The sequence below is a fragment of the Pipistrellus kuhlii genome, unplaced genomic scaffold (assembly GCF_014108245.1).
Source record: "Pipistrellus kuhlii isolate mPipKuh1 unplaced genomic scaffold, mPipKuh1.p scaffold_m20_p_7, whole genome shotgun sequence".
Lineage (NCBI taxonomy): Eukaryota > Metazoa > Chordata > Mammalia > Chiroptera > Vespertilionidae > Pipistrellus > Pipistrellus kuhlii.
The window spans coordinates 53,773,862-53,801,511 of record NW_023425573.1 but is presented as its reverse complement, the minus strand read 5'-3'; the positions used below and the strand labels follow the sequence as shown (position 1 = coordinate 53,801,511).

General features: G+C 38.5%; 1 protein-coding gene across 3 annotated transcripts; it reads right to left on the bottom strand.

Annotated features, from left to right (window-relative positions):
- Positions 1–1,975: 1,975 nt before the first annotated feature.
- On the bottom strand, positions 1,976–26,460 carry ARL5A (ADP ribosylation factor like GTPase 5A). 3 transcript variants are annotated; one of them, XM_036421930.2, is made up of 7 exons: positions 26,070–26,437; positions 16,839–16,947; positions 16,013–16,073; positions 14,706–14,853; positions 12,330–12,413; positions 6,761–6,912; positions 1,976–3,737 (listed from the first exon to the last, which is right to left on the bottom strand). In XM_036421930.2, exons 4-7 carry the CDS (start codon positions 14,847–14,849, stop codon positions 3,689–3,691), a joined length of 429 nt encoding a protein of 142 aa, XP_036277823.1. In that variant the 5' UTR covers positions 14,850–14,853; positions 16,013–16,073; positions 16,839–16,947; positions 26,070–26,437; the 3' UTR covers positions 1,976–3,688. The 3 variants fall into 3 exon arrangements, with proteins under 3 accessions (XP_036277823.1, XP_036277824.1, XP_045431633.1); XM_036421931.2 differs by lacking the exon at positions 16,839–16,947 and having other exon boundaries at positions 26,070–26,460; XM_045575677.1 differs by lacking the exons at positions 12,330–12,413; positions 16,839–16,947 and having other exon boundaries at positions 26,070–26,440.
- Between the last annotated feature and the right edge of the window lie 1,190 nt (positions 26,461–27,650).

Here is a 27,650-nt window from a genome sequence, read left to right as displayed (position 1 = left end):
AAAGACCAATCTATGAATTAAGCCAGTGGTGAGAGGATAACAAAGAATTAGAGAACCTACTTAGACACTAGTGGCTTGGGGAACAATGGATACAGGAAAGTTTAGAACACCTCCAGGACAGATAATGTATCTTCACTGTTGGTGAATCAAGATACAGGAGAGCAAGGGATGGCTGGGTTGTGGGAAAGCTGATCCTAAAGCAAGAAGTTCCAGATTATATTTAGACAGTGGGAGGGATCAAAGTTAAGTCATGCAAAGAAACCTTGTCTCTGCTCAGCCGTGAAAGATGGATCAGTGCCAAAATACAACTGGGCAACTGAGAGGCAATGACCCCAAAGCCCACAGATAATCTGGGATGTGCTGCTGTCCCCTATATACAAAGCAGAATGCACTACAGATATGGTCCCAAAAATGCCTGCAGAGAAAACTAGAAGACTACCTACAGTTTTCTCTTTACCATAATATAAACAGATTTCGAGGTTGTTTGTACTGTATGTGGTTGCTGTAGCACAGCAATAAATGTAAAGTGCCTGTATCAGAGGGTATAACAGAATCCCACTTCTAGGCATCTTAATACAATTCTATACACTCAGAGGAAAAAATGAAAAGAATACCTCAGGGACTTCTGGCTCTCCTCGAGCACCCTGCTCTTCTCTGTGATATCGCTGTAACGACCTACGAGGCACTTTTCAAAGACCAGAAACTTCTATTGCATGCCACACTTCTAAAAATCACTTTACCTGCATTAAAAATGCCAACCAACAGTGCTAACGCTGCCTGGCATTTTTTTATTCTTAAGGCAAAATGTCATATTCCCTACCAACTTCCCCGGGGTCCCCAAATTATCTGCCTTCATTGTATTTTTTGCCCATTGTGAGAGCCAAAGAAGATAGAACTGAAAATTTCAAACAACTCAATGTACTGTGTAAGATATATCTTATAAATGTCAGTATGGCCAAACTTAACTTATTTAAATGCTTATACCATATGGCTACTTTACAAGATATCGAGAAGTCTTATGACTTTCAAAATTAGTAGCAAACATGGGATATTTAAATCCAGCCACATGTACTGAGGTATGATGCTTTGTTCTTTTCAAAGTTGAGCACAAAATGTTTGTTTATATCCAAGAGTAGCGTATTAAAACCAAAAGCACTGCCCTTTGCTTAAGTCCACTTAAACTACATATAAACTGCCAATATGCACTCCATCTTATTTAGAATTAATACTATTAAAATGATTTTGATGCATTTTCATATATCAATTTTAATTTTGGTTTTATGCACAAGTATATAGGTAACACATTCCCAATACTTAGCCTAGGATAGTATAACAAAAAATCATGTTTTGCCAATGTGGTATAAGATTTCATACATTCTCATGCCGCCATGTTAATAATCTATTACTCTAAACCAATTGCAACAATGTAGTGTATACTTCAAACATCCCATTAGAATAAATTTTACCCAACACCTTAATGACAAGGGGATGTGCTGGTATATTGTTGAATTGATGTGGCAGCAATCCAAGAGACTGAACTGTGGTTATTCAAATCAAAAAATTAAAAGGATACCCCTAGCTCAGCGGATGGAGTGTTGGCCTGCAGATTGAAGGGTTCCGGGTTCGGTTGCGGTCAAGTGCAGGTACTTGGTTGCAGGCTCCTCCCCAGCCCGGTACCTGGTCAGGGCCCAGCCAGGAGGCAACCAATTGATGTGTTTTTCTCACACTGATGTTTCTCTCTGTCTTTCCCACTTCTACTCTCCCTAAAATTCAATGAAAAAATATCCTCGGAGGAGAATTAACAAAAAAACAAACAAAAATATAAAACGGATAAAAGGTGTGGATTTGCTGGATTACTGTATTGATGAAATTGCAATACTTACTATTTAGATATTTGGGTTTTAAGGTAAGTTTTAATGTATAATAAGTAATTCCTTATAGTTATTTGAAAAAAGTATGAGAACATATGAACAAATAAAGCTTGGTAATTTAGAATTTACTTTTGTAAAAGTTGACAAATAATAAAATATTATAGTTGCATTTTGAACATTATAATATAAATATAAAACACAAAACATCCAACATTAAACACTGACCATCTCCTATGCCCAACTTGGACTTAATGAGCATTTTAATTTTGTAGAAAGGAATTTTCAAAGTTTTGTCAATGCTTAAAGTATATATATACTATTATCCCTCATCAAAATCCTTGCAAAGTCTAAAAGGCTGGTATTAAAAGGAATTATTTTTTTCTTGAATATTCTAAAACATGACAGCTTGGATTATTGTTCAGATTTTCAGGGACTTAGTACTCAAGAATATATCTGAACACATTTAGTTAAGTGTTTATAGTTACTAGAGAAATACCTGTGACTTTTCAGATATTGGAAAAAAAAAAAGCCTACATGAACACAGAAGGTGTCTTGGGGCAAGCTATTTCTTAGAAAAAAGAATGCATTATGTTGATCAATTTTTAAACCAAATTCTTAAAAGCACTAAAAAAAATTTTGTATTTCATACTTGCCAAACAATACATTCACATATTATAAGAAAAGAAAATATAGAAATAAAAAATCTAAAACTATTTAAAAAGTTAAGAATTTAAAATGTTCAAATTAATAAATTATCTTTGTTGCTTGGAAAATATGCTTTACTTTTCATTTCAAATTCACTTTAAATGCTTGACATATAATTTAATACTTAAGAAGAATTTAGCTAAATTATTTGATAATATTTATACGGTGACACTTCTCTGGAAAGACATTTCACACAACAGTTTTCCATTAATGCTGAAAAATCAGTTGGTAATTTTAATCACAGTTAATAATTGATTAATGGATTAACAATTTACTCAGTAATTTAGATGGCATCCGGTTTCATAAAGGGAACAATCAGATAACTGCTCAATGTGCAACTGTGCCCATTAGCAATTCTAAGAACTTGACAGATATTCCACTCATTGGATTACATGCTTGTATGTATGTGATTTGAACGACAAAACATAGGTAACCAATATCAAACTTTTTTTTTTTTTTTTTTTTAAAGAGCAGCTCAATGATTTTTGGGATTGATTAGTACAATGAAGAGAGCATAGGGGAAAAATACAAATTGGCACTTAAACCAATGCCAGTATTCATTTCATTATTGTTATAATTAAGAATATTATTAATTTTTGTTATTCACTTTTCTTTAGAACATAAAGCCATTAACTTGAGGTTGAGGTATATACACAATACATACACAAATGCAAAATACTTTTCATAAGTAACATTACATTTTAAAATACCAGAAACTGAATATCTGTGCTGATTTATATTTTGACTTAATGGAACAAAAAGAGAACATTCAACAAAAGAGGGTTATGCTGACAATAAAGCTCTTAAAGTTTAAAAAAATGTCATCCTCTCCTTTTGTACTTACCACAGGCTACACAATGTCTTGAGAGGATTCATTATGAGAAAAATGTCAATCACAGCTTTAAGACCTGGCTTTGGAAGAAACTAATGAGAAAGCAATTGGAAGGTGAGGCTTCATCTTCATTTTCAAATAAGTGGTCTTAATTTTTCTTCTTATAGAAAAAGTTTAAATCAGTTTACTATAAATATATCTGAACCATTAATTTTTGGAGCTTTCAGGCAAAGTCCAGCACTTCGTTTATATAAAGTCTATGAGAAGAAGTCAGTAGAGATCATCTAAGCTTAAGTCGTGACATCATCCATTCCAGTCCTTGGCATAATCTATACAGAAAATAAAATCATTTGGTCAAATTCTCAACAAAAAAGCTATAAACAGCAAACTAAAACAGGGTAGCATTTTTTCATTTACCTAAACAACAAAGGTTAAAAAATTAATACTGTTCCATGTTGGTGCTGTTATTGTGAAGACATCCATGCTTTCTCATTTGTTTTATTTCTAGTGCCTAAAACACTGCCTTACATATAAAAGCTAAGTGATTAAATAAATGCCCATGGAAAGTAGTTTAGCTATACATATTCAAGAGTATTTAAAATATCAATACCCTCTCTATCCTCTTTTCTACTTCAAGAATTACATCCTTATACATAAAGACAGATTTATGTATAAGACTGTTTATCAAAACTTTTTTAATAGAAAAAAGAATTTGAATGTCTAGAAATAGAGAAAAATTTAACAGATTATGGATGAAATATTAAAATGAAATATTAAAAACTTCCTTTCATAAGTTATTTTACAATATGATAAAATGCTCATTATTTAAATGAAGTAAAATTGCAGGATATTAAATATATAGTAGAGCTGTTAAAACAGAGTACATACATAATATGTCTGCTACATCTATTTATTTACATTTTTTGAAGGAAGTAAAATCTCTTATCGCTAACACCAGTTATCACTGAATAATGGGTAACTGAGCATAATCTAAAATACTATAAAGACATGTTCATTATGGTAAAGAAAGTGTTTAGGAAGAGAAAAATTATGGTACATATGTTACAACAAAATGAACAACTATTATGAAGCATTAACCACTGTCTATTAGGAGCTTTTATATAATAGATATGAGAAACTGAAAAATCAGATTTTTGTGTAAGTACGAGTCTAACAATTTAAAAGAAGATAGAAATAGAAAAAAAAAAAAGGCAATGAGATAAACGATTGCTTCAATGTTGGCCCAGATTGTGCTAAGCACTTAATATCCATTATCTTAATACTAGAGGCCCAGTGCATGAAATTCGTGCAAGGGGAGGAGGTAAGGGACGAAGGGGGGGTGTCTCAGCCCAGCCTGCACCCTCTCCAATTCAGGACCTCTTGGGGGATGTCAGACTGCTGGTTTAGGCCAGATTACTGAACAACCCCAGACCGCTGGCTCCTAACCGCTCACCTGCCTGCCTGCCTGATTACCCCTAACTACCTCTTCCTGCCAGCCTGACCACCCCTAACTGGTGGCCTGATCGCCACTAACTACCTCTGCCTAGGCCCCCACCACCATGGCTTTGTCCAGAAGGACGAACGGAAGACGTCTGGTCTATCCGGTCAAATTAGCTTATTACCCTTTTATTAGTATAGATTTCTTTACAATGGTGAGATCAGAACCCTTCTCCTATTAGAGGAAACCTGGGCTTAGAGAGGTTAGCAAATGGCAGAGATAAGAGTCAAGTCAGATCAACACTAAAACCAAGAATTCAGACCAACGTGGCCAGACCACAATAGGGAAGCATTTCCTCCAAAATCTAACACTTTCACTTGCTGACTGCTGTAAATGCCCACATACACCAGAATTGAAAAGATACCATCAGCTCCATTTCCTCTTTCAAAAATGAAACTGCCAGATATGGATAGTTCATATCCATCCTAACTAATGATGTATTTTCTACACAATTTCTCAAAGTATATAAGCTAAGTATTATATAAATCCTAGACAATTTGACTTTGTGGTCAAATTTAGTATTACATCAGTGCTTTTGCTTAAAGTCTTTTCATAGATAAAGATATATCTACAGGTATCTTGACAGTATTAAACTATTTGACAAAAACATGTAACATTTTTACTTAAATGAATATGTGGAGAGTTGGTATTACCTATGAATTTTCCTTTAAATGAACAGAATTGCTTTTTTGAGGTTCTATTAAGCTCTCCTAATGTCTGTAATTAGATAACAGTGCCTTCAACTTCATCTTCCATTTAATTATTTTTGTTTTTAAAATGTACATACATAACAGATTCTAAAGCGAGTTCTTAATTTGGGGTTGAGGTTCTTCTTCTGGTATTAGGAAAGGGCAGAAGTGTGGGGCATAAATATATTAATTAGCTGAATGGGAGAAATTCCCTTCCTTTCAAAACCATGATGATAGTTAGTCATATAATGATTTATTGAAACTATCTGGGCCACAAGCTTCTGCCCTTTCCTAAAACCTGAAGAACCATACCCCAAATTTAAGACTCTAGAATCCTTTATTCCCATTTAATTCTTTTTTCTCTGCTTTTAAATATATACAGATCTACCACATTTTAGAAAAACAACTACAACAAAAGTATTATTTCATTTGCTCAGCCTTTTAACTTTTTATCCTATTTCTAACCTCCTCTATTCCATCTCTCCTAACAGCACTCTCTGTCTCTATGGTCACTGACATTATATTTAACAATGCTGGCAACCACTTCTTTTAAATCCTCTCATTTCTGGGCACTAGACTAGGGCAAAATTCTACTCAAGCACCTACCCTCCTTTCCAGAACCAGGAACCAACATGCCATACTCTCTCCAATTCTAACACTTTTTTTTTTTTTTATTGCAACAAATCCCTCTTGACAATAGTGGTGGCAAAAGTGAGTACACCCAAACTAGTCTAGTTCAACTTCTTTATACATAAAGTGTAAATTTAAAACAACTGGTCTACATGACTGTTAGGAATAAATGATACACTGTAAGGAACACTCAAGACATAGGACAGATTTAGCAAGTGTTAGTTCCTTTCTTATAGCAAAAGTCCCACCACCAAGAAGAACTGTTTTCCGACTTGTCCAGCTCCCCTTGACATTCTAATGTCTCTGCATTCCTACAGCAACAGTAACTACGTGCACATATTAGTTCAGTATGTGTATGTGTACGCTGTGTTTTATTCTTTATGGAACCAAGTTAAAAATTCTCACTGTAGACATGGACTAGGTCTTACATCTCTTCCTTAGAACAATCTGTTCATGGTAACCTTAAAATTAGATTTTAGGAAGAAATTCATATTCCTAAACTAAAGACACGTTATCCATGGGGAAGACTTCTTACCCCTCGCCAGTAAGAGCACAGCATGCCTGGATATGCCACTGGTGATCTTTAATAGAAGTTAGTTTCAAAAACTGGGAGATTTCTGCCACACTCATGCATTCTTTAACATCTTGTTTATTAGCAAAAATCAGCAACCCAGCTTTCCTTAGATCCTATAAAAGCAAAAAAAAAAAAAAAAAAAAAAAAAAAAAAAAAAAAGATAAGGACCAATGCGTTTTTTTCAGATTTTCTAACTTAATAGAATATTATTATTTTTTGTAATCTTTGTAACCTAGAATTTCTCAATTACTTGATATAAAAGTATATCATAGCTCTTATACTGATGGAAGGTAAACTTCAAACTGAACACATTTTAAATAAATCTATCTACACCTGTATGCATTTACGTATTTCTTATAGTCCTAGATTACATTTATGGTCCTAAGTGCTATATTTACCAAGCAGCCATGTCTTCAAATATATAATTACCCATTTCCCTCAACCTCAAACTAGGCTTCTACGGCTACTAAGAATTACTTTTTAGCATGGCACTCAAGAGCTTTTAAAAATTTTTCTGCAACCTAGTATCTTCTAGGTACATAGGAAATAAACTAATTCATTATACACAGCATATGCCTTGGACTGTAGGGCTAAGGAATATCTGGCCCACCAGTCCTATAAGGCCCACAAAATCATTTGATCTGGTCCTGCCAAGGCATTAGGGAGGAGTGAGTTATTTCAATGTTTGAACAAATATAGCAGGCTTTTTTTTTTTTTTTTTTAATCTTTTTGTTGATTTTTAGAGAGAGAGAGAAAGGGAGAGAAACACTGATGTGAGAGCAATTGGCCTCTGTGGATCAAGCCTGTAACCCAGGCATGTGTCCTGACTGGGAATGAACTGGCCACCTTTCTGGGCATGGGATGACACCCAACCATCCAAGCCACACTGGAGCAGGGTAATTTTTAAGTTGATAATTTTGTAGGGACTGAAAATGATGTTATAAATATCCTAATTGCCCTTGGAACAATAAGGTTCCCCACCCCTGCCTTAAAGACTTAGGGCTTAATTTTCAGTTGAAGGGTGTTATCTTAAACCAACCCTATTATTTTCTGAGACCTAACTTCTCTATCTTTGTCCATGATGATTTCTTAGATTTGAATATTTGATATGGCCATCTTAGAGTGGCATTAAACTTCTATTCTTTGACTCTGAGAGGCAAGGTTTTTAACCTTTCTGAATTTGTTCCACGTTACCAACATTTATTGAGTATCTAACTTGAGCAAGCCACCCATCATACTGTTTCATTTCTGGTAGTAGGAAAGGGCAGAAGCTTGGGGCATAAATAGATGGATTAGCTGAAGTGGGAGAAATTCCCTTCCTTTCAAAACCATGGTGATAGTTAAAGCCACATAATGACCTTTTCTAAATAAAAACTCTTCAATCCTCACAAGATTGCTATAAGATAGGCTTTCCTAGTTCTATTTTACAGAGGAGAACTGATGTAAGTAACTCAGACAAGGTCATACAGCTACTCAATAATAGGACCTAGTTTGAGCCAAGATCTTCCTATTATAGCTATTGCCCCTCATCTGTAAAATGCTGAAACTACTACCTAACTCTTAGGGATGTGGTTTTAATAAACGAATTACATTTAAACTACTCAATTCAGTAGCTGGTTTTTGGTAAAAGTTCAACAAATGTTAGTTTATTTATTGCCCCAAAAATAATAATTACTTTACCCGGTGCATGCCCCAAAGTGATTGGATGCTTTATTCACTACGCAGACCAAGGATCTTGGCCTCCTTTGACTCTACTCCACTCTTCCCTCTTGCAACCATTTTTACAGTCTGGGACTTGCCTGGTAATCTACTGAAGGTTATAATAAACCTTTTCTTCATAAAAATGCACATTTGTATATGTACAAAAAAGTGTATGTATAATTTTAAAATGTTAATAGATACTCTAAAGTCCATTCATAGATCATGGACTAAGAACCAATGAAGGATACACTCTGTGGATTAAACTCTCATAACACTCTTCAGATAGATATGGTGATACTGTGGTTTGGGTGCTATGCTTGCAAGTTTTCTCAACTGTGTTGAATGCCAACTTTCTTCTTAGGGATTTTAGTGGGATATTTTGTTTTCAATCATGAGTATATGTGCTTGAAGCAGGAAAGTCTTCAATGAGTACAAACTGACATTGTTCCACAATATTTTACTTTGATTTTTTCGGATGTAAATAAAAAAAATGTAATAGGTAAGAGGACTTAGGCAAGAGGTTTTATATAATGGAGACTGACTTTAGTTACAGTGCCCTCTGCAGGATGGCAGCTATAGTAACACGATTAATGAGTTACCTGAAGAGCACGGTCAAAAAAGAATATTAGAATGTTAACTTTTAAGATTTCTCATTCAATTTGTTTCATCTATAGTTCAGTTTACCTGTTTATATAATAAAAAGCAAAAATATGAATGGATGGAATATATATATGTATTCATTATTGAGGATACAGATATTTTTTCTCTTATCTTAAATGGAAATGGAACAGCATCAATAGTTGATATATGGCTGAATCACTGAGTAGATGGACTTTCCATTGATTTAATTCCTATCTTCCTATCTTCCAGGTTTCAGTATCTCCTGTTAGTGTTGTTGAAACCTTTTATATAGGTCAGGATTGGCAATACTGACACATTCTAAGAACAAAATTTTGAAAACAGAAATAACTTGGCACAATTTAGGAAACATAAATTTATACTATCTTATTTATAAGTAATCTATATTCTTCACTTCTAGTGATTAAATTATTTGGAGAAGCTCCTGGACTACAATTTGAAAAGGATAAGAAATAAAGCCTTTTATTGAAAGGTCTCAAAAACACACTGAAAAAAAGCCCATATTGAATATAATTTTTCTACATCTCATAGGCTCAAATTTTTTTACTTGGGGTTCTTGATTAAAAAAACAACAGCAGCTATATTACCTATTTTTAAATACTTAGGAAGAGAGCAAAAAAAAATAGTCCTTTAATTTTAATTATTCAGCACCAATTACGCCTTATGATAACAGTAAAAAAAAAAGAGTTATATAGGATTAAGGCTGTTCATCAACTTGAGTTAACAAGAGGTCAAAGTGCAAGGTGAACAGCAGTGATCTTTTATTCATCAGCCATCTTAAGCACTTTAAAAAAAACTTTCTGCCGAAACTGGTTTGGCTCCATGGATAGAGCATCGGCTTGGGGACTGAAGGGACCCAGGTTCGATTCTGGTCAAGGGCATGTACCTTGGTTGTGGGCATATCCCCACAGGGGGTGTGCAAGAGGCAGCTGATCGATGACTCTCTCTCATCGATGTTTCTAGCTCTCTATCTCTCTCCCTTCCTCTCTGTACAAAATCAATAAAATATATATTAAAAAAAAAACTTTCTGCTACATATTACAGATTTCTGGTCTTAAGAGTCTAAATACCAATTTCAGTTTAGTCAAGAAGATGAGTAATAGCACATGCAAGATATATTTACTTAGCATCTTCTATATGCCATATGTAGTAGTCAATTTGTTCCTCAAAGCTTCATTTGTGAAGGTAATTCCTAGAAGTTGAGTCATTCTGAATAAAATTTCATCTGTCCTTTTGTATTTGGAACTATTTTAAAATTCATGAGCTTCAAAGTTTTGCACTTCATTTAAGATGAAGCTTTCAGTAATACTGAAAAACATTTTATAGTTCTGTATTTAGTAATGCGTGTAAAGAATCATTATCAGTGATGGTGATAAAATTCTGTTGGTGATTGTGGTATGAAACATCTGACTAACCTCATTGAAAATTTGTTTTTCATTAAGACATCTTATTCTTTGATCCATTTGTTCCCCTTCTGAACTCTATTTGGCTCTTCTGGACCCTTTTAAGTGACTTACTCTAGTTCTCAACTTCACATGCAATTCCTTTCTTCTCTCGAATCTCCCCATTCAGTTTCCTTTAATTCTCCAACCATGCCCTATTTGTCCCCCACTCCCCTCACCCCCCACCTTCAGCAAGAGCAAGAATGATGAAAATGCTTAAATTCAAAGCCTGGCTCTTAATAAGCCTAACCAATGGACACAGACAACAGGGGGATGAGGGCATGATGGGGGGGGGGGGCCAAAAAAAGGGGTAAGGACACATATGTTATACCTCAATCAATAAAGGGGGGGGGGGGAGCTGGGTCACATATTGACTTGCCCAGGTTAATGGCCCCAACATGTAAAATTCAGTGACTTTGTTTGTGCCCTACTACTTTCTATACTGATCCTGCTTACATAACTGGCCAATGAGAGTAAGAATCAAATAGGGAGGCTGTGTATTAACAGGGTAAAAAATAGAGCTAAGACAAATACTATGTGTGTCTTAGTTTTCTTTTTCCAAAGTCTTCATAGAACATAAAACAACTCTTTGGTATAAACTGAAAAACCTATTTTTGTAAAATACAAAGGGGAAATGAAAAACTCCTTAGTGTTCTGCCTCTCTTATAGCTTGTTTCACAAAGTAGAATCACTACTTGTTAAGTGCATGCACAACAGCAAGATACATTTCAAAAAAACAACAAAAACCCAAGGGATTTAACACAGCTGCTCGAATCAGTCTAAAACAAGGGAAAGTGCATTTTGGTGGGCATGATTACAAGGAAAGCAGGAATTTCAACTTACATAACTACTAGCTTTCTTAAGTCTTGAACAGTTGCCTGAAACATACCAAAATTCTTAATGCAAATCATCAAATCAATATTAAAATTTAAAACTTTGTTATAAAGATATCCCAGATTTTTAAGTTTTATTAAAAATTCCACTAAAATAGCCGAAGCCAGTTTGGCTCAGTGGTAGAGCGTCGGTCTGCGGACTGAAAGGTCCTGGGTTCGATTCCGGTCAAGGGCATGTACATTGGTTGTGGGCACATCCCCGGTAGGGGGTGTGCAGGAGGCAGCTGGTCAATGTTTCTCTCTCATCGATGTTTCTAGCTCTCTATCCCTCTCCCTTCCTCTCTGTAAAAAAATCAATAAAATATATATATATTTTAAAATTCCACTAAAATAAAAAGTATATAACACACATCTAAATATTCACTTTCCTATTCCCATCTATAAATAAATTTATTCCATCTGCAATAAAAAATCATAAAAATATAATCAATTGCCACTATGGTAAGTATTATATGGTTTTATAGTTACTGTTATCATTACTGACTATATTATTCAGTTTATTCAATTTTTAAATTATGCTACTGGTAATATTTCTCAAGGACTTTGAAATGTGGATAGCCATATGGTTTCTTTAGTCAAAAGACCATATTGGAGAAACCTAAGAGCAACCATATTTAAATATTAGTCTAACAACTGAGTTACAATCAAGACTTGCTATGTATCTATGAGACTTTTAAAATTTCATTTCCAATGATAATCCCCCGTATAATTAATCTATTCAAAATGTAAAAGCAGGCATGGCCAGAAAATAGATAACTTTTTTTAAAATTTGAAATAGTATCCTCCTGAAAAGTAGGAAGAAAAAGTGTGACAGAAATATCCCATAAACACATCTCATGCCAGAATCCTACTTACCTCATGGGCTAACATCTTATAGAGTTCTTCTCTAGTTACAGAAATCCTTTCTCTGTCTGTGCTGTCCACAACAACTATTACAAACTAGAATAATTACAAAAAAAGTCATTAATGATTATGTAATTTTATATATTGTAAAACTTATGAAGTGCTGATTTGATTTGCAGGTTATAACTATCAAGCAATTAGAACCTTATGGTATGGTATTATTGGAAAACCAGAGATACCTAGTATATATACATCATAAAGCCTAAAGGTCTTATCTATTTCTAATTCAAATATATTTACTAAATTTTAAGAGAAAAATAGGAGAAGAGAGAACACATACAAACATACTATTAGAATATTCTGTTAATATTTTAACCAATAAAACACATTTGTTTCCTAACTTAACATTTTGAATGCTAACAAGACTATATCTACCTATTTACACTATAAGTCAAGAAAAAAAATATATTACAGTCATAAACAAGTTACTTCTAGACAGTTGTTATTTTATATTAATATCAATTTGACAACCCAAAAGGGAATGAGTTTGGGAGTAAAGTACAATACCATGACAGTTAAAATCAACAAATTGCAAGAACAAATCTATATCTAAAGCTATGCTCTCTTTCTTATATAAATGGCACCTGCTACTGGCAAGCACAACTCTCTCCTGAACTGGTAAGACTAGCATCAGAAGATGCAATGAGATACCTGTGAAGGAGCTGTACAGAACTGCACTACTGCACCTCTTCCTAATGCCATGCCCACCAAAAGGTAAATAGGAGCAGATATAGTCACTTTATGATGGCATTTGTGATGCCCGTGTTAATTCTGACTGCCTATTATTAACATGCACTATTCATTTTTTAGAACTAGCTTTTCATTTCCAAATAAACCACTGTAATTTTCAGAGTCTTTTCTAGTCTATAGATTTCAGGAACCATAAGGATAAGAGAACTACTAGTTCACCTCTTCTCTCACTTGAAACCTCACTGATAAGTGGTTTTATTACTGCCAGACTCATTCTATTCCAAGGTACTTTAATAAAGCTATTATTTTTCAAAGTGTTGCCATGAATTTGATACCCGCAGTGTTATATTTAGGAATAGTAACCATATTTACCTTTCTTTCTCAATTAAAAAAAAAAAAAGATCAAATGCATTATGAAGTGTTAAGGGATCAGGTCATTAGAAACACTTAATTGTGTCTAATGACATTATTCACCTTTGTATACATTTGGAATTTTATTAACTACTAGAGGCCCAGTGCATGAAAATTCATTTACTGAAGGGGGGAATCCCTCAGCCCAGCCTGCCCTTCTCACAGTCTGGGAACCCTCAGGAGGCAACCCAGTGATCAAGGGAAGGCGATGCCCCCATCACATCTCTGCTGCTGCCACTGCTGGCAGAACAATCCTCTGGTTACCCGAGTCTCGGGCAGCCCTGGGTGTCTGGGCAGCAGTCATCCCAGGCTTGCCTAAGCCTCGGGCCAGCCCTGGGTGGCTGGGGGGCTGAAAGAACTTGGGGACTTCAGAAGCAGGCGTGTGGAGCCGCTAGATCCGCCTAGGGGCTAAGGAGACTGGGCGCCACCATCTTGTGGCCATGGGTGCTGCTATCTTTGAGGGTGTGACAATCATTTAGCATATTCCCTCCTTATTGGCTGTGGGTGCCACCATCTTGGTGAGGACATGACAGTCAATTAGCATATTCCCTCTTTATTAGATAAGATAATCAGCACTATAAAAGCAATTGTCACAGGCTTTTAATTTGCAAGGTCTATACAATGAAGGTCTGAAATCTCCTCTTAGGAAATAGTATATAATTAAAAACATGGTGTTGTCTAAATGCTTGAGAACAAAAAGGAAAAAATTCTTTAATGTGCAATTGTGTTGCATAAAATAAAATACACAGTAAAATTTTGGCCAAGATCGAAACCACCATATTTTACTTAGATTTCTTCTACACAAAAATAAACAGTAAAAAAGAAATGATATTACAAACTGTGAGATGGAATTCATTATAAAAACAACCACTTAAGTTCTGGGATCAATACATAATCAGACTAATCAACCACCAATTCTCCTTACAGAGATTCAATGAGAGGGGATTTACAGGACAATGACCCTGAAATAGAGAATCAAAGATTCCACAATGTTTAAAATCTACTTCTATTAACATACTGTGATATTTCAAAAAGATTAATTATAAGAGTTCATATCTAAAAGGTGTTTCCCAAGCATTCTGCTCATAGAAGTTCTAATTTATTAAGAAACATCAGGGAGGGGTCACTGTGGGGGAGGGGAAGGAATCATATGTAATACTTTAAACAATAAAGAATTTAAATTAAACAAAACAAAAAAAAAAAAAGAAAGAAAGAAAGAAACATTACCTCTGTGTTAGTATAGTAAGTGTTCCAGGAAGAACGAAGAGATTCTTGGCCACCAATATCCCACATTAGAAATCGTGTATTATTAATTACTATCTCTTCTACATTACTTCCTATTGTAGGGGATGTATGTACAACTTCATTCATAGAACTGAAAATAAAAAAATTGAACATGTTACAATTAGCTAGGAAGTTGGATTGTTTGAATATTTTTCAACCAAGGAACCAGTCAGTATGACCTCCTTTTATATATTATACCCAAATGTTCCTTTTCCAGTAGCTGAGCTAAGGGTTTAAACAGAGGTGGAACTAGGCAGTGGACTACCTGAGATACTCTACATTCAATTTTAGGAAACTACATAAACACATATTTCTCTACCTTCTAAAAGCAAAACAAAAACTGTCATAAAAATGTCAACTCTTTAGAATAGGGGTGAGGAGTGTCTGGCCTGCAGGTCCTATAAGGCCGACGAAATCATTTGCTCTTGCCTTGGCAAGGCATTAGGAGTGAGTTAATTATTGACCAAATATAGCAGGCTAATCCTTAAGTTGATAATTTTGTATGCACCTCAAATGATGATATAAATATCCAAATGGCCCTGACAGAAAAAAGGTTCCCCACTGCTGCTCCAGAGTAACTTAAATTCCATATAACTTTCTATTGCTTTCATTAATCAAATATCACTCAGGCAGAAAAAGTAACTATCCTATATAATAAACTAGAGGCCCAATGCATGAAATTCGTGCAATGGGGGAGCAGGGGTTAGGGGGGTATTCCTCAGCCCAGCCTGCACCCTCTCTCGCAACCCGGGACCCCTCGCTCCTAACCTCCTGCCTATTTGCTCCTAACCACCCACCTGCTCGCTCTTTACCGCTTGACTGGCCACTCCTTACCACCTGCCTGCTCACTTCTTACCGCTTGGCTCACCACTCCTTAGCACTGCAGCAGAGGAGGGAGGCTCCGGCCACTGCTGCTGTGCCCGCCAGCAGTGAGCCCACGGTGGGAGTGCTCAGTGTGCATCATAGCCACCTGTCTCGTTCTGGTCATCCGGTTTTTCCACCAAAATGGTCACTGGGCTTTTATTATATAAAAGGTAATATGCAAATTGTCCCCTCAGGAGGTCGACCAACCGGGAGTTTGACCACTTGCTATGACGCACACTGACCACCAGGGGGCGGTGCAGAACAATGGAAGGCCCCAATTGGCCCTGATTGCCAGCCAGGCCTAAGGACACTACTCATGCTTGAATTTCGTGCACCAGGCCTCTAGTAAACAATAAAATAAAAATGAGAAAGTAGTTAATACTTACAATTGGTAAAGGATGGTAGTTTTCCCTGCATTATCCAGCCCAACAATGATAACTTTGTGCTCTGAAATGAATAAAACATCAGTGATTAATGAAAAACAAAATTTTAAAATATCCTTATTTCATCTATCTTTCCAGCTATGGTATAAATCAGCACATGGCACTTTAACCTTTAACTCTAAAGACCAGCAGAAGTGAGCCTTTGGTCTCACCTTCCCCACCACTTCTGTGGAGCAGTCTGAAATCTCTTTGGAGGGCATCCCAATGGGACTCCATGATCCAGAATCTCCCACCTCTTCATCCTGCCTACGAGCCACAATCATTACCAACTTTACTCCTTCCCAAGACTTGTCTCTATTTGAGTTTTCACCTGTTTTTACAATAAAGCACCAATGGCTGCTTTTGACAGCTCCTTAATTTTAACGTATGTCATGTGGGTCACAGTGAGAACCATAAAATTAAGACATAATTGTAGAATGGGTTCAAAAATTCAATGGTAAAAAAAACAAAAAAAACATACAAGCAAGCAAGCCAAGACAGTTTATGCCCAAAAGCAGGGTTAAGCAAGCAAGCCAAGACAGTTTATGCCCAAAAGCAGGGTTAGATTATTCACATTATTTGACGTAGGAATACCTAACATCATTGCAGGTTCTGTTCTAGACCACCACAATAAATGAATATTGCAATAAAATGACTTACACAACTTTTTGGTTTTCCAGTGTATATAGAAGTTATGTTTATACTACACTATAGCTTACCAAGTGTACAACAGCATTATGTCTAAAAAACAATGTACATTACAAAATACCATACTGATAAAAATACTAACCATCATCTGCGCCTTCAGCAAGTAGTAATCTTTTTGCTTGCCTCTATTTTGATGGCTGCTGACTGATCAGGGTAGTGGTTGCTGAAGGTTGGGGTGGCTGTGGCAATTTCTTAAAATAAGACAAGTAAGTTTGCCACATAGACTGACCCTTTCATGAACAATTCCTTTGTGATATGTGATGCTGTTGGATAGCATTTTACACAAAGAACTGTCAAAATTCGAGTCAATCCTCTCAAACCCTGCCTGGACTTTATCAACTAGGTCTATATAACACTCTAATACCCTTTGTTATTTCAACATTCTTGACAGCATTTTTACCAGCAGATTCCATCCTAAGAAACCATGGTCTCTGCTCATCCGTTAAAAGCAACTCTTCATCCACTAAAGTTTTATCATGTGATTGCAGCAATTAAGTCAGATCTTCAAGCTAATTCTAATTCTCTAACGATTTCTACCACATCTGTAGTTACTTCTTCCATTGAAGTCTTAAATTCCTCAAAATTATCCTTAAAGGTTGAAATTAACTTTTGTAAATGTTGATATTTTTTACCTCTTCTCATTAATCCTAAATAATAAAAACCTAATATGCAAATTGTCCCCCCAAATGAGAGTTCAACCACTTGCTATGATGTGTGCTGATCACCAGGGGGCGGCACGGAACATGGCAGGCGTTGGTGACACGGCGCTGGCAGTGGGTGCTACGAGCCCCAATGGGCCCTGATGAGAGCTGGACTGGGGCGGGATAGTGGAGCAGGTAAGTGGACAGCACCAGGCCAAGGCAGGTGCAAGCCACTAGTACAAGGCAGATGCCGATTGCCCCTCTGCCACAGGGCTCCCAGGCACTGAGGGAGCCAGGCGGCGGCCCAATGCTCCACTGATCCAATCACAGGGCTACCAGTGGTGCGACTGGGCCCCTAAAGGCAGTGACCAGCAGCAGCAGCAGGGGGGTGGAGAGTGGGGGGCTGCCACCTGCTCCCTCAGCACCTAGAAGTCAGGTGGCAGTGGGGCAACTGGGCCTCACAGGCAGCAACCAGTAGCAATAGTGGGGGACAAGTGGCTGGGGGAAGGGAGGGAGTACCCAGTCAGCAGACAGCAGCTGCTAGGGATCCTACCAGGGCACAAATTTCGTGCACTGGGCCTCTAGTCATAAATGTTCTTAAAGGCATCTAAAATGGTGAATCCACTCCAGAAAGTTTTCAATTTACTTTGCCCAGATGCATCAGAGAATCACTACCTATGACACCTATAACCTAACAAAACACTTTTTTAAAATCTTTATCTGAGGATATTTTTGCCAGTTTCTTGAAAGTGGAAGGGAGGGAGAAGGGGGGAGTGAGAGAGAGAAGAAAGAGAGAGAGAGAAAGAGGGGGAGGGGAAGAAGAGAGGGAAATATCGACAGGAGAAAGATACAAGGTCATCTCCTGCATGCACCCCAACCAGGGCTGGGAAACCTGCAACTGAGGTACATGAATCAAACCCACGATCCTTTGGTCCATAGGCCAATGTTCTAACCATTGTGTAAACTGGCCAGGTCACAAAATCTCTTTTCTTTTTTTTTTAATTGATTTCAGAGAAGAGAGAGAGACAGAAACATCAATTAGAGAGAATCATTGATCTGCTGCCTCCTACACATCCCTCATGGCATGTGCAACCCAGGCATGCCCTGACCAGGAATCGAACCAGGGACCCTTCAGTCCGTAGTCAATGCTCTATCCACTGAGTCAAACTGGCCAGGGCACAAAATGTGTTTCTTAAATAAGGCTTGAAAGTTGAAATTAGTCCTTGATTTATGGGCCACGGAATGAAATTTATGTTCACAGGCATGAAAACAAAGCTCTTGGGTGACCAGGTACATTGTCAATGAGCAGTAATATTTTGAAAGGAATCGTGTTTTTTTTTCTTCTAAGCAGTAGGTCTCAACAGTGAGTTTAAAGTAGTCAGTAAAACATGTTGTTTATAGAGCACATAAAGTAGATTTAGCATACTACTAAAGGCTCTAGGATTTTTGGAATAGTTAAGTGAGCATTGGCTTCAACTTAAAAGTCACCAGGTGCACTAACCCCTAACAAGAGAGTCAGCCTGTCCTCTGAAGCATTAAACCCAGGCATTGACTTCTCCTCTCTAGCTCTGAAACTCCTAGGTGGCATCTTTTTCCAATAAAAGACTGTCTCATCAATAAAATGTTACTTGGTGTAGTCACCTTCATTAATTAACTAACCTCATCTTCTGGATAACATGTTGCAGCTTCACCTCGAACTTTCATGTGATGGAAACAGCCTCTTTCCTCAGACCTCAGGAATTAACCTCTGCTAGCTTCAAATTTTTCTTTTATAGGTTCCCCACCTCTCAGCCTTCAGAGAAGTCAAGCGAGTTAGGGCTTTACTCTGAATTGGGCTTTAGCTTCAGGGAATGTTGTGGCTGGGTTATAGAAACTACTAAAACTTTCTCCATACCAGCAATAAGTCTGTTTCCCTTTCTTACTATTTATGTGTTCACTGAAGTAGCGCTTTTAATTTCCGTTAAGTTTCCTTTGTATTCACAACTTGGCTAATTGTTTGGTGCAAGAGGCCTAGCTTTTGGCCTATCTCAGCTTCTGACAAGCATTCCTCACAAAACTTAATTTCTAGCTTTTGATTTAAACTGAAAAATATGCAATTCTTCCTTTCACTTGGACCCTTAAGAGCATTATTAATTACTGTAGGATTATTAATTGGTCTAATTTCAGTACTGTTATCTCAGGGACTAAACAGGCCAGAGGAAACAGGGATGAGGGAATCGGCAGTTGGTGGAGCAGTCAGAACACACACATTTATTAAGTTCATTGTCTTATATGGATGGCACTGTTCACTGTGCCCAAAATAATGACACTAGTAAGTAATGTCAAAACTCACTGATCATAGATCATCATAACAAATATAATAATAATAATAATAATAATAATGTGAAATATTGTGGGAATCACCAAAATGTGACACACAAAGTGAAAAAAATGGTGTTGGGAAAATGGCACCAAAAGTTATTCGATGCAGGGCTGCCACAAACCTTCAATCTGTAAAAAAAAACACAGCATATTTCGTGAAGCGCAAGAAGACGAGGTGTGCTTGTACTAAATCAAAGCTTCTTTTGGCCATCCTCAGGTTTTGTCACCACTCCAGCCTATTCCTCTTATCAAAATGAAGCACAGTCTATGCAAAACATAAATTTGCAGCCAAAAAACATTATAATGTTCTTCAAGAGAAATGAACCTAAAATACAATATGCATATTAAGAGATGTTACTATGAGCAAATTTAATAAATTTTTTGGCTATTCCAATTCTTTGTTGCATTTGATTCATTTACAAGTTTATTGCTTAGTATAATTTCTCTTTTAGACTATCTATGCCACAGCACTTACTCATATAAGACAAAACAACTCCACACTGCTACAATAGTTAGATAGAATTTTGAATTATCATTTAGGCATTAGTTTCCTAATCAGTACTTTACTTTTTTTTTTTTTTTTTTTTTTTGAGTATGTGTGTGTTTTCATGAAAATGCTTCTAGTTTCACTTATTTTCTTTTCATACCTCCAGGCAGCCTAGAGTTCTATTTATTGCCAGTTCGTAAGAGTCAATCCAACTACCCGATAGTAAATTAAGAAAAAAGGAGTATTGTCATTCTGGAGGCCTTCAATTCTCTGAATCATATCTTAGTCAGAAAACACAAATACTAAGACAGATAAATTGAGTCACCCTGATTCTTCATTCTCACCTCATACACAAACTCACTATGCCCTTTTGATTCTTTCTCACATACAACAAACAATCAATTTCTATCACACCCACCATAGTTCTCTCTGGCCACTGCACAAAGCACGTGATTAATACAGTATGAATAAGTAAGTAAATCTAGAAGATACAAAGATTAGAAGGGAACTAATCTTTACATAGTGATGAATTCACTATGTATTAAATACATAGTGATGAAGTCACTATGTATTAAAAATTCAAATTTTCAATAAAAAAGTATCATCAATAAAAAACATTTAAAGATAAACTTGCTATTTTATAGCAATGATAGTAAAGTGTAAGGTTTACTATCTTACACTTTAGTAAGATAGTAAAGATAGGGGGGGCAACATTTCTTTTGCATTAAAAAGCTGCTGGATGAAAAGCAATGATTATACATGGCAAAAATAGACATCCAATCAGAAAACAAACCACATAACATTTTGAAATAGCAAAGGTTATTTAAAGAAAATAATTACCACAGGGGGTTGGAGTAAAAAAGGCTTGGCTAATAAGAAATAACTCCAGAGATTATAGGAATGACAAATAGATGGAACACTAGCTGCCTCTAGGGCTGGCCCAGCGCTTCCTCCATTCCCGGGAACCGAGATGCAGACTTTGCTGAAGGGCCTGGCTACGGCTCAGTGAGTGTCAGAAGGAGCTGTGCAGACTTGCCAATGGATCTTACTGAAAATCCTCCCCCTCCAGGGTGCTTCCCCCAGAAGTTATTTTGCTCCAGGGTCTCCATTCTGAAATCAACTGAAGTGGGTGCTGTGGCAAGCTGCTGGCTGCTGCTAACCACTGTGCAGTGCAAGAACCAGCCACCGGAGGTGCTCACACCACAAGAGCAGGACAGGTCCTGCTGAGAGTTAAGTACCCTTTAACCAGGAAGAAAAACCCTTTCCTCCAGCAGTATCCCACAAATACTCTCTACTGACAACGCTTATTTAACATCCTGTCAGCTGGCAAAAGAAAAATGTTTAAAGAACTCAGCTCCATATCCACAGAGCATACACAAATGGTGAATTTGGAACGATTTTTTTCTTTCCACCCAAGGACATGCTCTTCATTGATTCTAGTGAGAGAAAGGGAGAGGGAGAGATAGAAACATCAATTGGTTGTCTTCCATATGTGCCCTGACCAGGAATGGAACCCTCAACCCTTCGGTGCACAGGACGATGCTCCTAGCAAGCCACACAGGCCAGGGCTGGAGCTAAATTTTTTATTAACTAGCACAATCCACCCCTTGGACTGCTCAGTTTCTACATGTACTCTTCTATACGTGTTTGAATCCCCATACAATTAAAAGCAAACAAACAAACAGAAGCAAATGTGGCTTTCCCAGAACCAGCCTCTGGCAGCACGAGTGGCTTCTCCAGAACTCATTTACTACGTACTTCTTTTCTGAGAACCGATCAGAAGAATGACTGATACAAGGTTATCAGTGGGAAAATTTCACAAATTTTTCCATAGGTCACATTAGTGTCAGGAAGTTCTTCCCTTTATCTAACATGAAAGTTTTTTGTATTTTTTTTAGCACTAACTCAGGCACTGGACATAAAATTCCAGGTTTATCACTTTTAATTGTAGTGCCTTAAGCAAACAAGTTACCTAATGTTTCTTTGACCCTATGAAATGGGGAGAATACCTACCTCATAGGGTTGTTGTGAAGAGTAAATCAATAAAGTGAAGACTAAATCAACTAATCTGCATACAGCATTTAGAACCTACCCTTGCATAAATCAGTAAATGTTAACTGCTAGCATTTATCTATAGAGATGGAGTTAGCTTATTTTCTGTCTCCCCCATTAAGAATGAATGGTCCATAAAGGCAGGTGTTTTTTTCTGTTTTGTCCCCTGCTTTGTGCCCACCATCAACAATAGTACCTGACACAAAAGTGGTGCTCAAAATATTTGTTTAATAAACCAACCAACCAGTGATCACATGCCCTTTATATTAAAAGGCAGTAATGGCAACTCTTCAAAGTCCTAAAGACATAGTTTAGTATCTGGGAAAGTTAACAGAGGAAAAAAAAAAAAGGATTGGTGCCAATTTCTTCTTTAAGAAGACAAACATCAGCAACATATTTCTTCAGTGTTTTAACTTGCCTGGCTCTGGCATTTACCAGTTGTAAGGCTCAGAAAAATCACTCCACTTGAACCTCAGTTCCCTCTTTTCAGTGGAAAAGAGAAACTCCTCCAAAGGAATGGTGGGAAAAATTTTTTTAGTGATGCATACATCTCAACACCAGGAAGACAAACAATCCAACTAAAAAATGGGCAAAGGACTTGAATAGACACTTCCCCAAAGACGACATACAGATGGTCAACAGACATATGAAAAAATGCTCAATGTCACTAATCATCAGAGAGATGCAAATTAAAACCACAATGAGAAATCACCTAACACCTGCCAGAATGGCTACCACCAATAAAACAACAGACAACAGATGCTGGTGAGGATGTGCAGAAAAGGGAACGCTCAGGCACTGGGGGAGGGAATGCACACTGGTACCGCCACTGTGGAAAACAGAATGGCATTTCCTCAAAACTTAAAAAGGCATTTTGACCCAATGATCTCACCTTTGGCAATATAGCCTAAGAATCCCGAAATACCAATTCGGAAGAATACACGAGTCCATAGCAGCTTTATTTACAATAGCCAAGATCTGGAAACAGCCCATGTGTTTATCAATAGATTAATGGACAGAAAAGCAGTGGTACATTTACACAATGGAATACTCTACGGCCATAAAAAAGAAGGAATTCTTACTTTTGGTGATAGCATGAACCTAGAAATTCGTATGCTAAGTAAAATAAGCTAGTCAGAGAAAGACAAATACCATGTAATCTCACTTATGTGTGCCATCTAACGAACTGAGGAGCCAAACAGAAACAGAGGCATGGGTAAATGGGACAGACTGACACCTGTCAGTGGGGAGGGGAGAGGGGGAACTAGATGGAAGAAGGTTCACACACAACAGTGTGGTGGTGGTCAGAGGAACAGGAGGGTAGGGGCTGGGTTGAGGTGGGCAAAGAGGGATAAATGGGGACATATGTAATAGTGCCAACAATTATAATAAAGTAAAAAAGATGCACAGCACAGCATCTAGAATAAAGTCTACTCTATTTTATCTAAATACATATCTAAATGCAAACTCTGGTTTTTCAAGTTGGGCAGTACGCAGTCATTGTGCACTCAAACTATCTAAGCTTAAACTGAGGAAGTTGTTCTGGGGTTTCAGAAAAAAGAGATATTGTAGTTTAAGTTTCATCAGCATGGCAAATTCTGTAATCCCCCAAATGGCTCTTCCAGAATTTATGTAAAAAGAATACAGGATTGTGTTCTGTATCTTTTGAAAGTAAAATAAAGCATTCAAGCTATATCTAACTTATATATATCCAATTTAATAGAGAACCAAAAAGACTAGCAAGTATCTGACATTAGACTTAATAGTAAGTATTTTGAAAAGTGACCCTATTGATAACACAACCACATCATTTGGCAGAAGAAAAAGTTTATTCAGATTTTTACAATATTGACATCTAAATTTCTAAAGTTCCACTTCATTAATCTGCTTACTATTGATTTCCCAGCACTGAAATAAATGTCCAGTTAAAAATTATGACAAAATACAGGCAATAAGAACACCATATTAGTAGATTTTTAGTAGTAACAATACACACATCCTTATTTTTTACTTCTGGCAAGTAGTTGTTGGCAAAGCTCTAATTTATTCTTAAATTACAGAGACAAATAATTTCATCATTGACTCAAAAGAGAAAGTGGAGAGTCTAATTTTATTGCAGTTCCAGAGTAAAATGATAAGCAAACTCTTTCTAAATTTCAAAGAGTTGCAATTAGCTTCATTCTAAAAATAATATAAAATTATGACGTTAAAACTAGAACAGACCTTATCTACTATAAGAGCCGCCAACTCTACAGCAATGTAAGTTTCAACACTTGCCACCCAGAGATTAGGTTTTCCAGATTTGTAGGCTCACAGTCACATAGCCAAAATCCCTGGTGTTCTAGTCTGAGAGGTTAATCGACTGACTGGTTTCTACTCCCAACAGAAACAAGTAGCCAGGGGCAGTGCAGATAGGAACTGGCTTTCCCTACTTTACAGAAAAATCCCCATTATAAGAAAAATTGGAAATACTGTTCCTCCATTTAGTATCCTGTGACCTACTCTATTATCTTTAGTTTTTAAAAAGATAACACGAGCGATCACAAATCCCACTTGTGCCAATTTCCGGTTACTATCTTCCATAGGTGACGCTGAATCATGAAGGAGGAGGAGAGCATAGTGGTTGTACACAACAGATGTCACCATTCATGAAGCCTTCGTTGGAAAACTTTGGGGATGTGACACAAGCACCAGCTCACACAAGAGAAAAGACACAAACTAAGTTTCTGGCACCAGGAATGATGAATCACCCAACTCGAGCGAAACAGAAACAAAAGTATACCACTAACTATACTGTATCTTAACGACCATGGAGGCTTTTGGTTAAAATGGCATGCTTTCCCCAGTAATCAACTTTAATAAACCCGATAAGCATTTTCAAGGCAACATTTGAGTTTAGATGAACTTAAGCATCCCTGATATATAACACTCTAGACTTACATGGTAACTTGCAGTGACTCATGGTTAACAAATGCTTCATGTATTTTTTTTACACGCGCTATGTGAAAATGAAACACATTTTCACATTTTTAACACACACACACACACACACACACACACAAACCCACAACAAAACCACACACACAAATTCCTCTATTTAAATAAGCACACAAGTAGAAAAATGACCTTAAGCTTAACCTTAAACAGATATATATGTATGTATGTATGTATGTATGTATACATATGTATACATACACACACATATATATGGCAAACGGGGGGGGGGAAATCCATCACTATTCAGGTTACAGACGGATGTTCCCAGAGGGGAGTGAGGGTGCAGGGAAGGCTCACAAGCCTGGGGTACCGGACAGTGAGGAGCGAGCCCTCGTGTTTTCCGCATTCCGCCACCTCGGCGGCTCCGCGGTGCGGCTGCGGCCACAACCCACAGCCCTCCCCGCGGGGAGCCCCGGCCTGCCTCCGGGGCTGCAATGCCAGCTGCTGCAGGAAACGGGCTGCAAGGCCAGGCTGTGCCCCTCCGGGAGGGACGTCAGGCAAGGAACCCTTTCCACCCCTCACCGAAACCGGAGCAATGGGTGTGTGTGTGCAGGATGGGATTTCTCAGGCAGGCAGTCCCCCTAAGACAAAGGGCTGCGAGCCCGGAGCCACCCCCGAGCTGGAAGTGGGACCGAAACCAGGGCCCCGCGGCCCGCACCCCGTGCCCGGACCGCGCGCCCCCGCGCCGCCCGCACTCCGGAGAGAGCGGGGGACCCTCCCCCCGGGAGGCCTTCCGCCCGGGCCCCCCGCCCGCCCTCCGGCCCGAGCCCCTCACCCTGGTGATTGAACAGTCTCCATATCCTGGTGAAGAGAATTCCCATTCTCGGGCAGCGGACCCCCGCCGAGCCGCCACCCCGGCCGCCTGGCCTCCCGGCGCTTAGGCTGCTCGGGAGGAGAGAGACGCGCCGCAGCCTTCGCTCCCGCTGCCGCCGCTGCTGCCGCCGCTCCCGCGCTGGCCGCCGGCCCGCTTCCCAGGAACCGGAGGGAGGCCGAGGGCCAGGCCGCCTGGCCACGCGCGAGGGCCCGCCGCTGCCGCCGCGGCACCCGCCTGGCTCGGGGACATCGCCGCCGCGTTGTCTGCGGCGAGCCTCGCGGGCCACCGTCCTCCCCCAGCTCCTCCCGGGCGGCCGCGGCGGCGGGGAGCGAGGGGGCGGGGCCTCGAGGGGGCGGGGCGCGCGCGGCCGGCCGCAGAGCGCAGGCGCGCGCGGCCGAGGGGCGGGGCCTGGGGGAGGGCTCTCCCAAGGCCCTCGCTTCCCTGGACGACCTGTAGGCGGCGGGACTGAGTCCGCGGTGCAGGCCATGCAGCCGGCTGCCGAGGGAGCTGGGGCCGGAGCCTCTCCACTGCTGAGATTCCCCACCCCCCCCGCTGAGTTTTGAGTTTTGCTTGCTTACTCAGAACCGTCATGTGAACATGATATTGAGTGCCCAGTGCCCGTCCCCAGTGCTTCCCACTCACTGCACCGCAAGCCCTACGTCCTGCACGCAAAGACATTCTGCTCCTGCAGGGATTTGGGGTCTTAGCATCTTCCTATCAAAGCTCTTCCCACGCCCGGTGGCTGCTCTTACTGAGGCAGTGGCCTTATAGCCATCTTTGAACCTAGCCATCTTTGAACCTCAGGCTATGACCTCTCCACCTTCCTCCACTTTCAGGCCAGTCTTGCCCTAATCAATGATTTGGATCAAGTTACTCCCATGTTTGAAAATCGTGAGTGGCAGGAAAGCTGTTTGAGCAGGAGTCCAAACACCTTAAATACTCCTTGTACTCCTAGCTGGCCTTTCCAGCTGTAACTTGCATGTTCCAAGCTGGTGAAACGATGATCAGATGTTCTCTCTGCTTTTCCAGTAAGAAGACTTCTTACCTGTACACCTTGAACAACAGTGTCGTATATGATATTAGTTTCAGGTGTACACTAGTGATTATATGTTATATAACATACTAAGTGATCATCTCCATAAATCGCATACCATATGGTACCATACTTAGTTATTGGGATATCATTTACTATCTTCCCTGTGCTATACTTTACAACCCCATGACTATTCTATAATAACACATTTGTAGGTACTTCATCCCTTCACTTTTTTCATGCAACCCTCCTCCCATCTGGCAACCATCAAAATGTTCTTTAAAAAAAAAAAAAGAATTTATTGGGATAAATTGGTTTGCAAAATCATACAGGTGTCAAGTGTACAAGTCAATAAAACAGCATCTGCACACTGCATCGTGTGCCCATCACCCTCATTTTCCCCACCTTTTTCCTGACTATCACCATACTGTTGTCCGTGTCTATGTGTTATATTTATTTATATAGGCATAGGTATAGGTATAGGTATAGGTATAGTATAGGTATAGGTA

Excerpts from the sequence above, each read along its gene's own strand:
- ARL5A (XM_036421931.2), bottom strand. The coding sequence starts at position 26,115 with ATGGGAATTCTCTTCACCAGGATATGGAGACTGTTCAATCACCAGG. Across the intron at positions 16,074-26,069 it reads GAGACTGTTCAATCACCAGG|AGCACAAAGTTATCATTGTT; the intron begins GTGAGGGGCTCG and ends TATTCATTTCAG. Across the intron at positions 6,913-12,329 it reads ATAAGATGTTAGCCCATGAG|GATCTAAGGAAAGCTGGGTT; the intron begins GTAAGTAGGATT and ends TTGCTTTTATAG.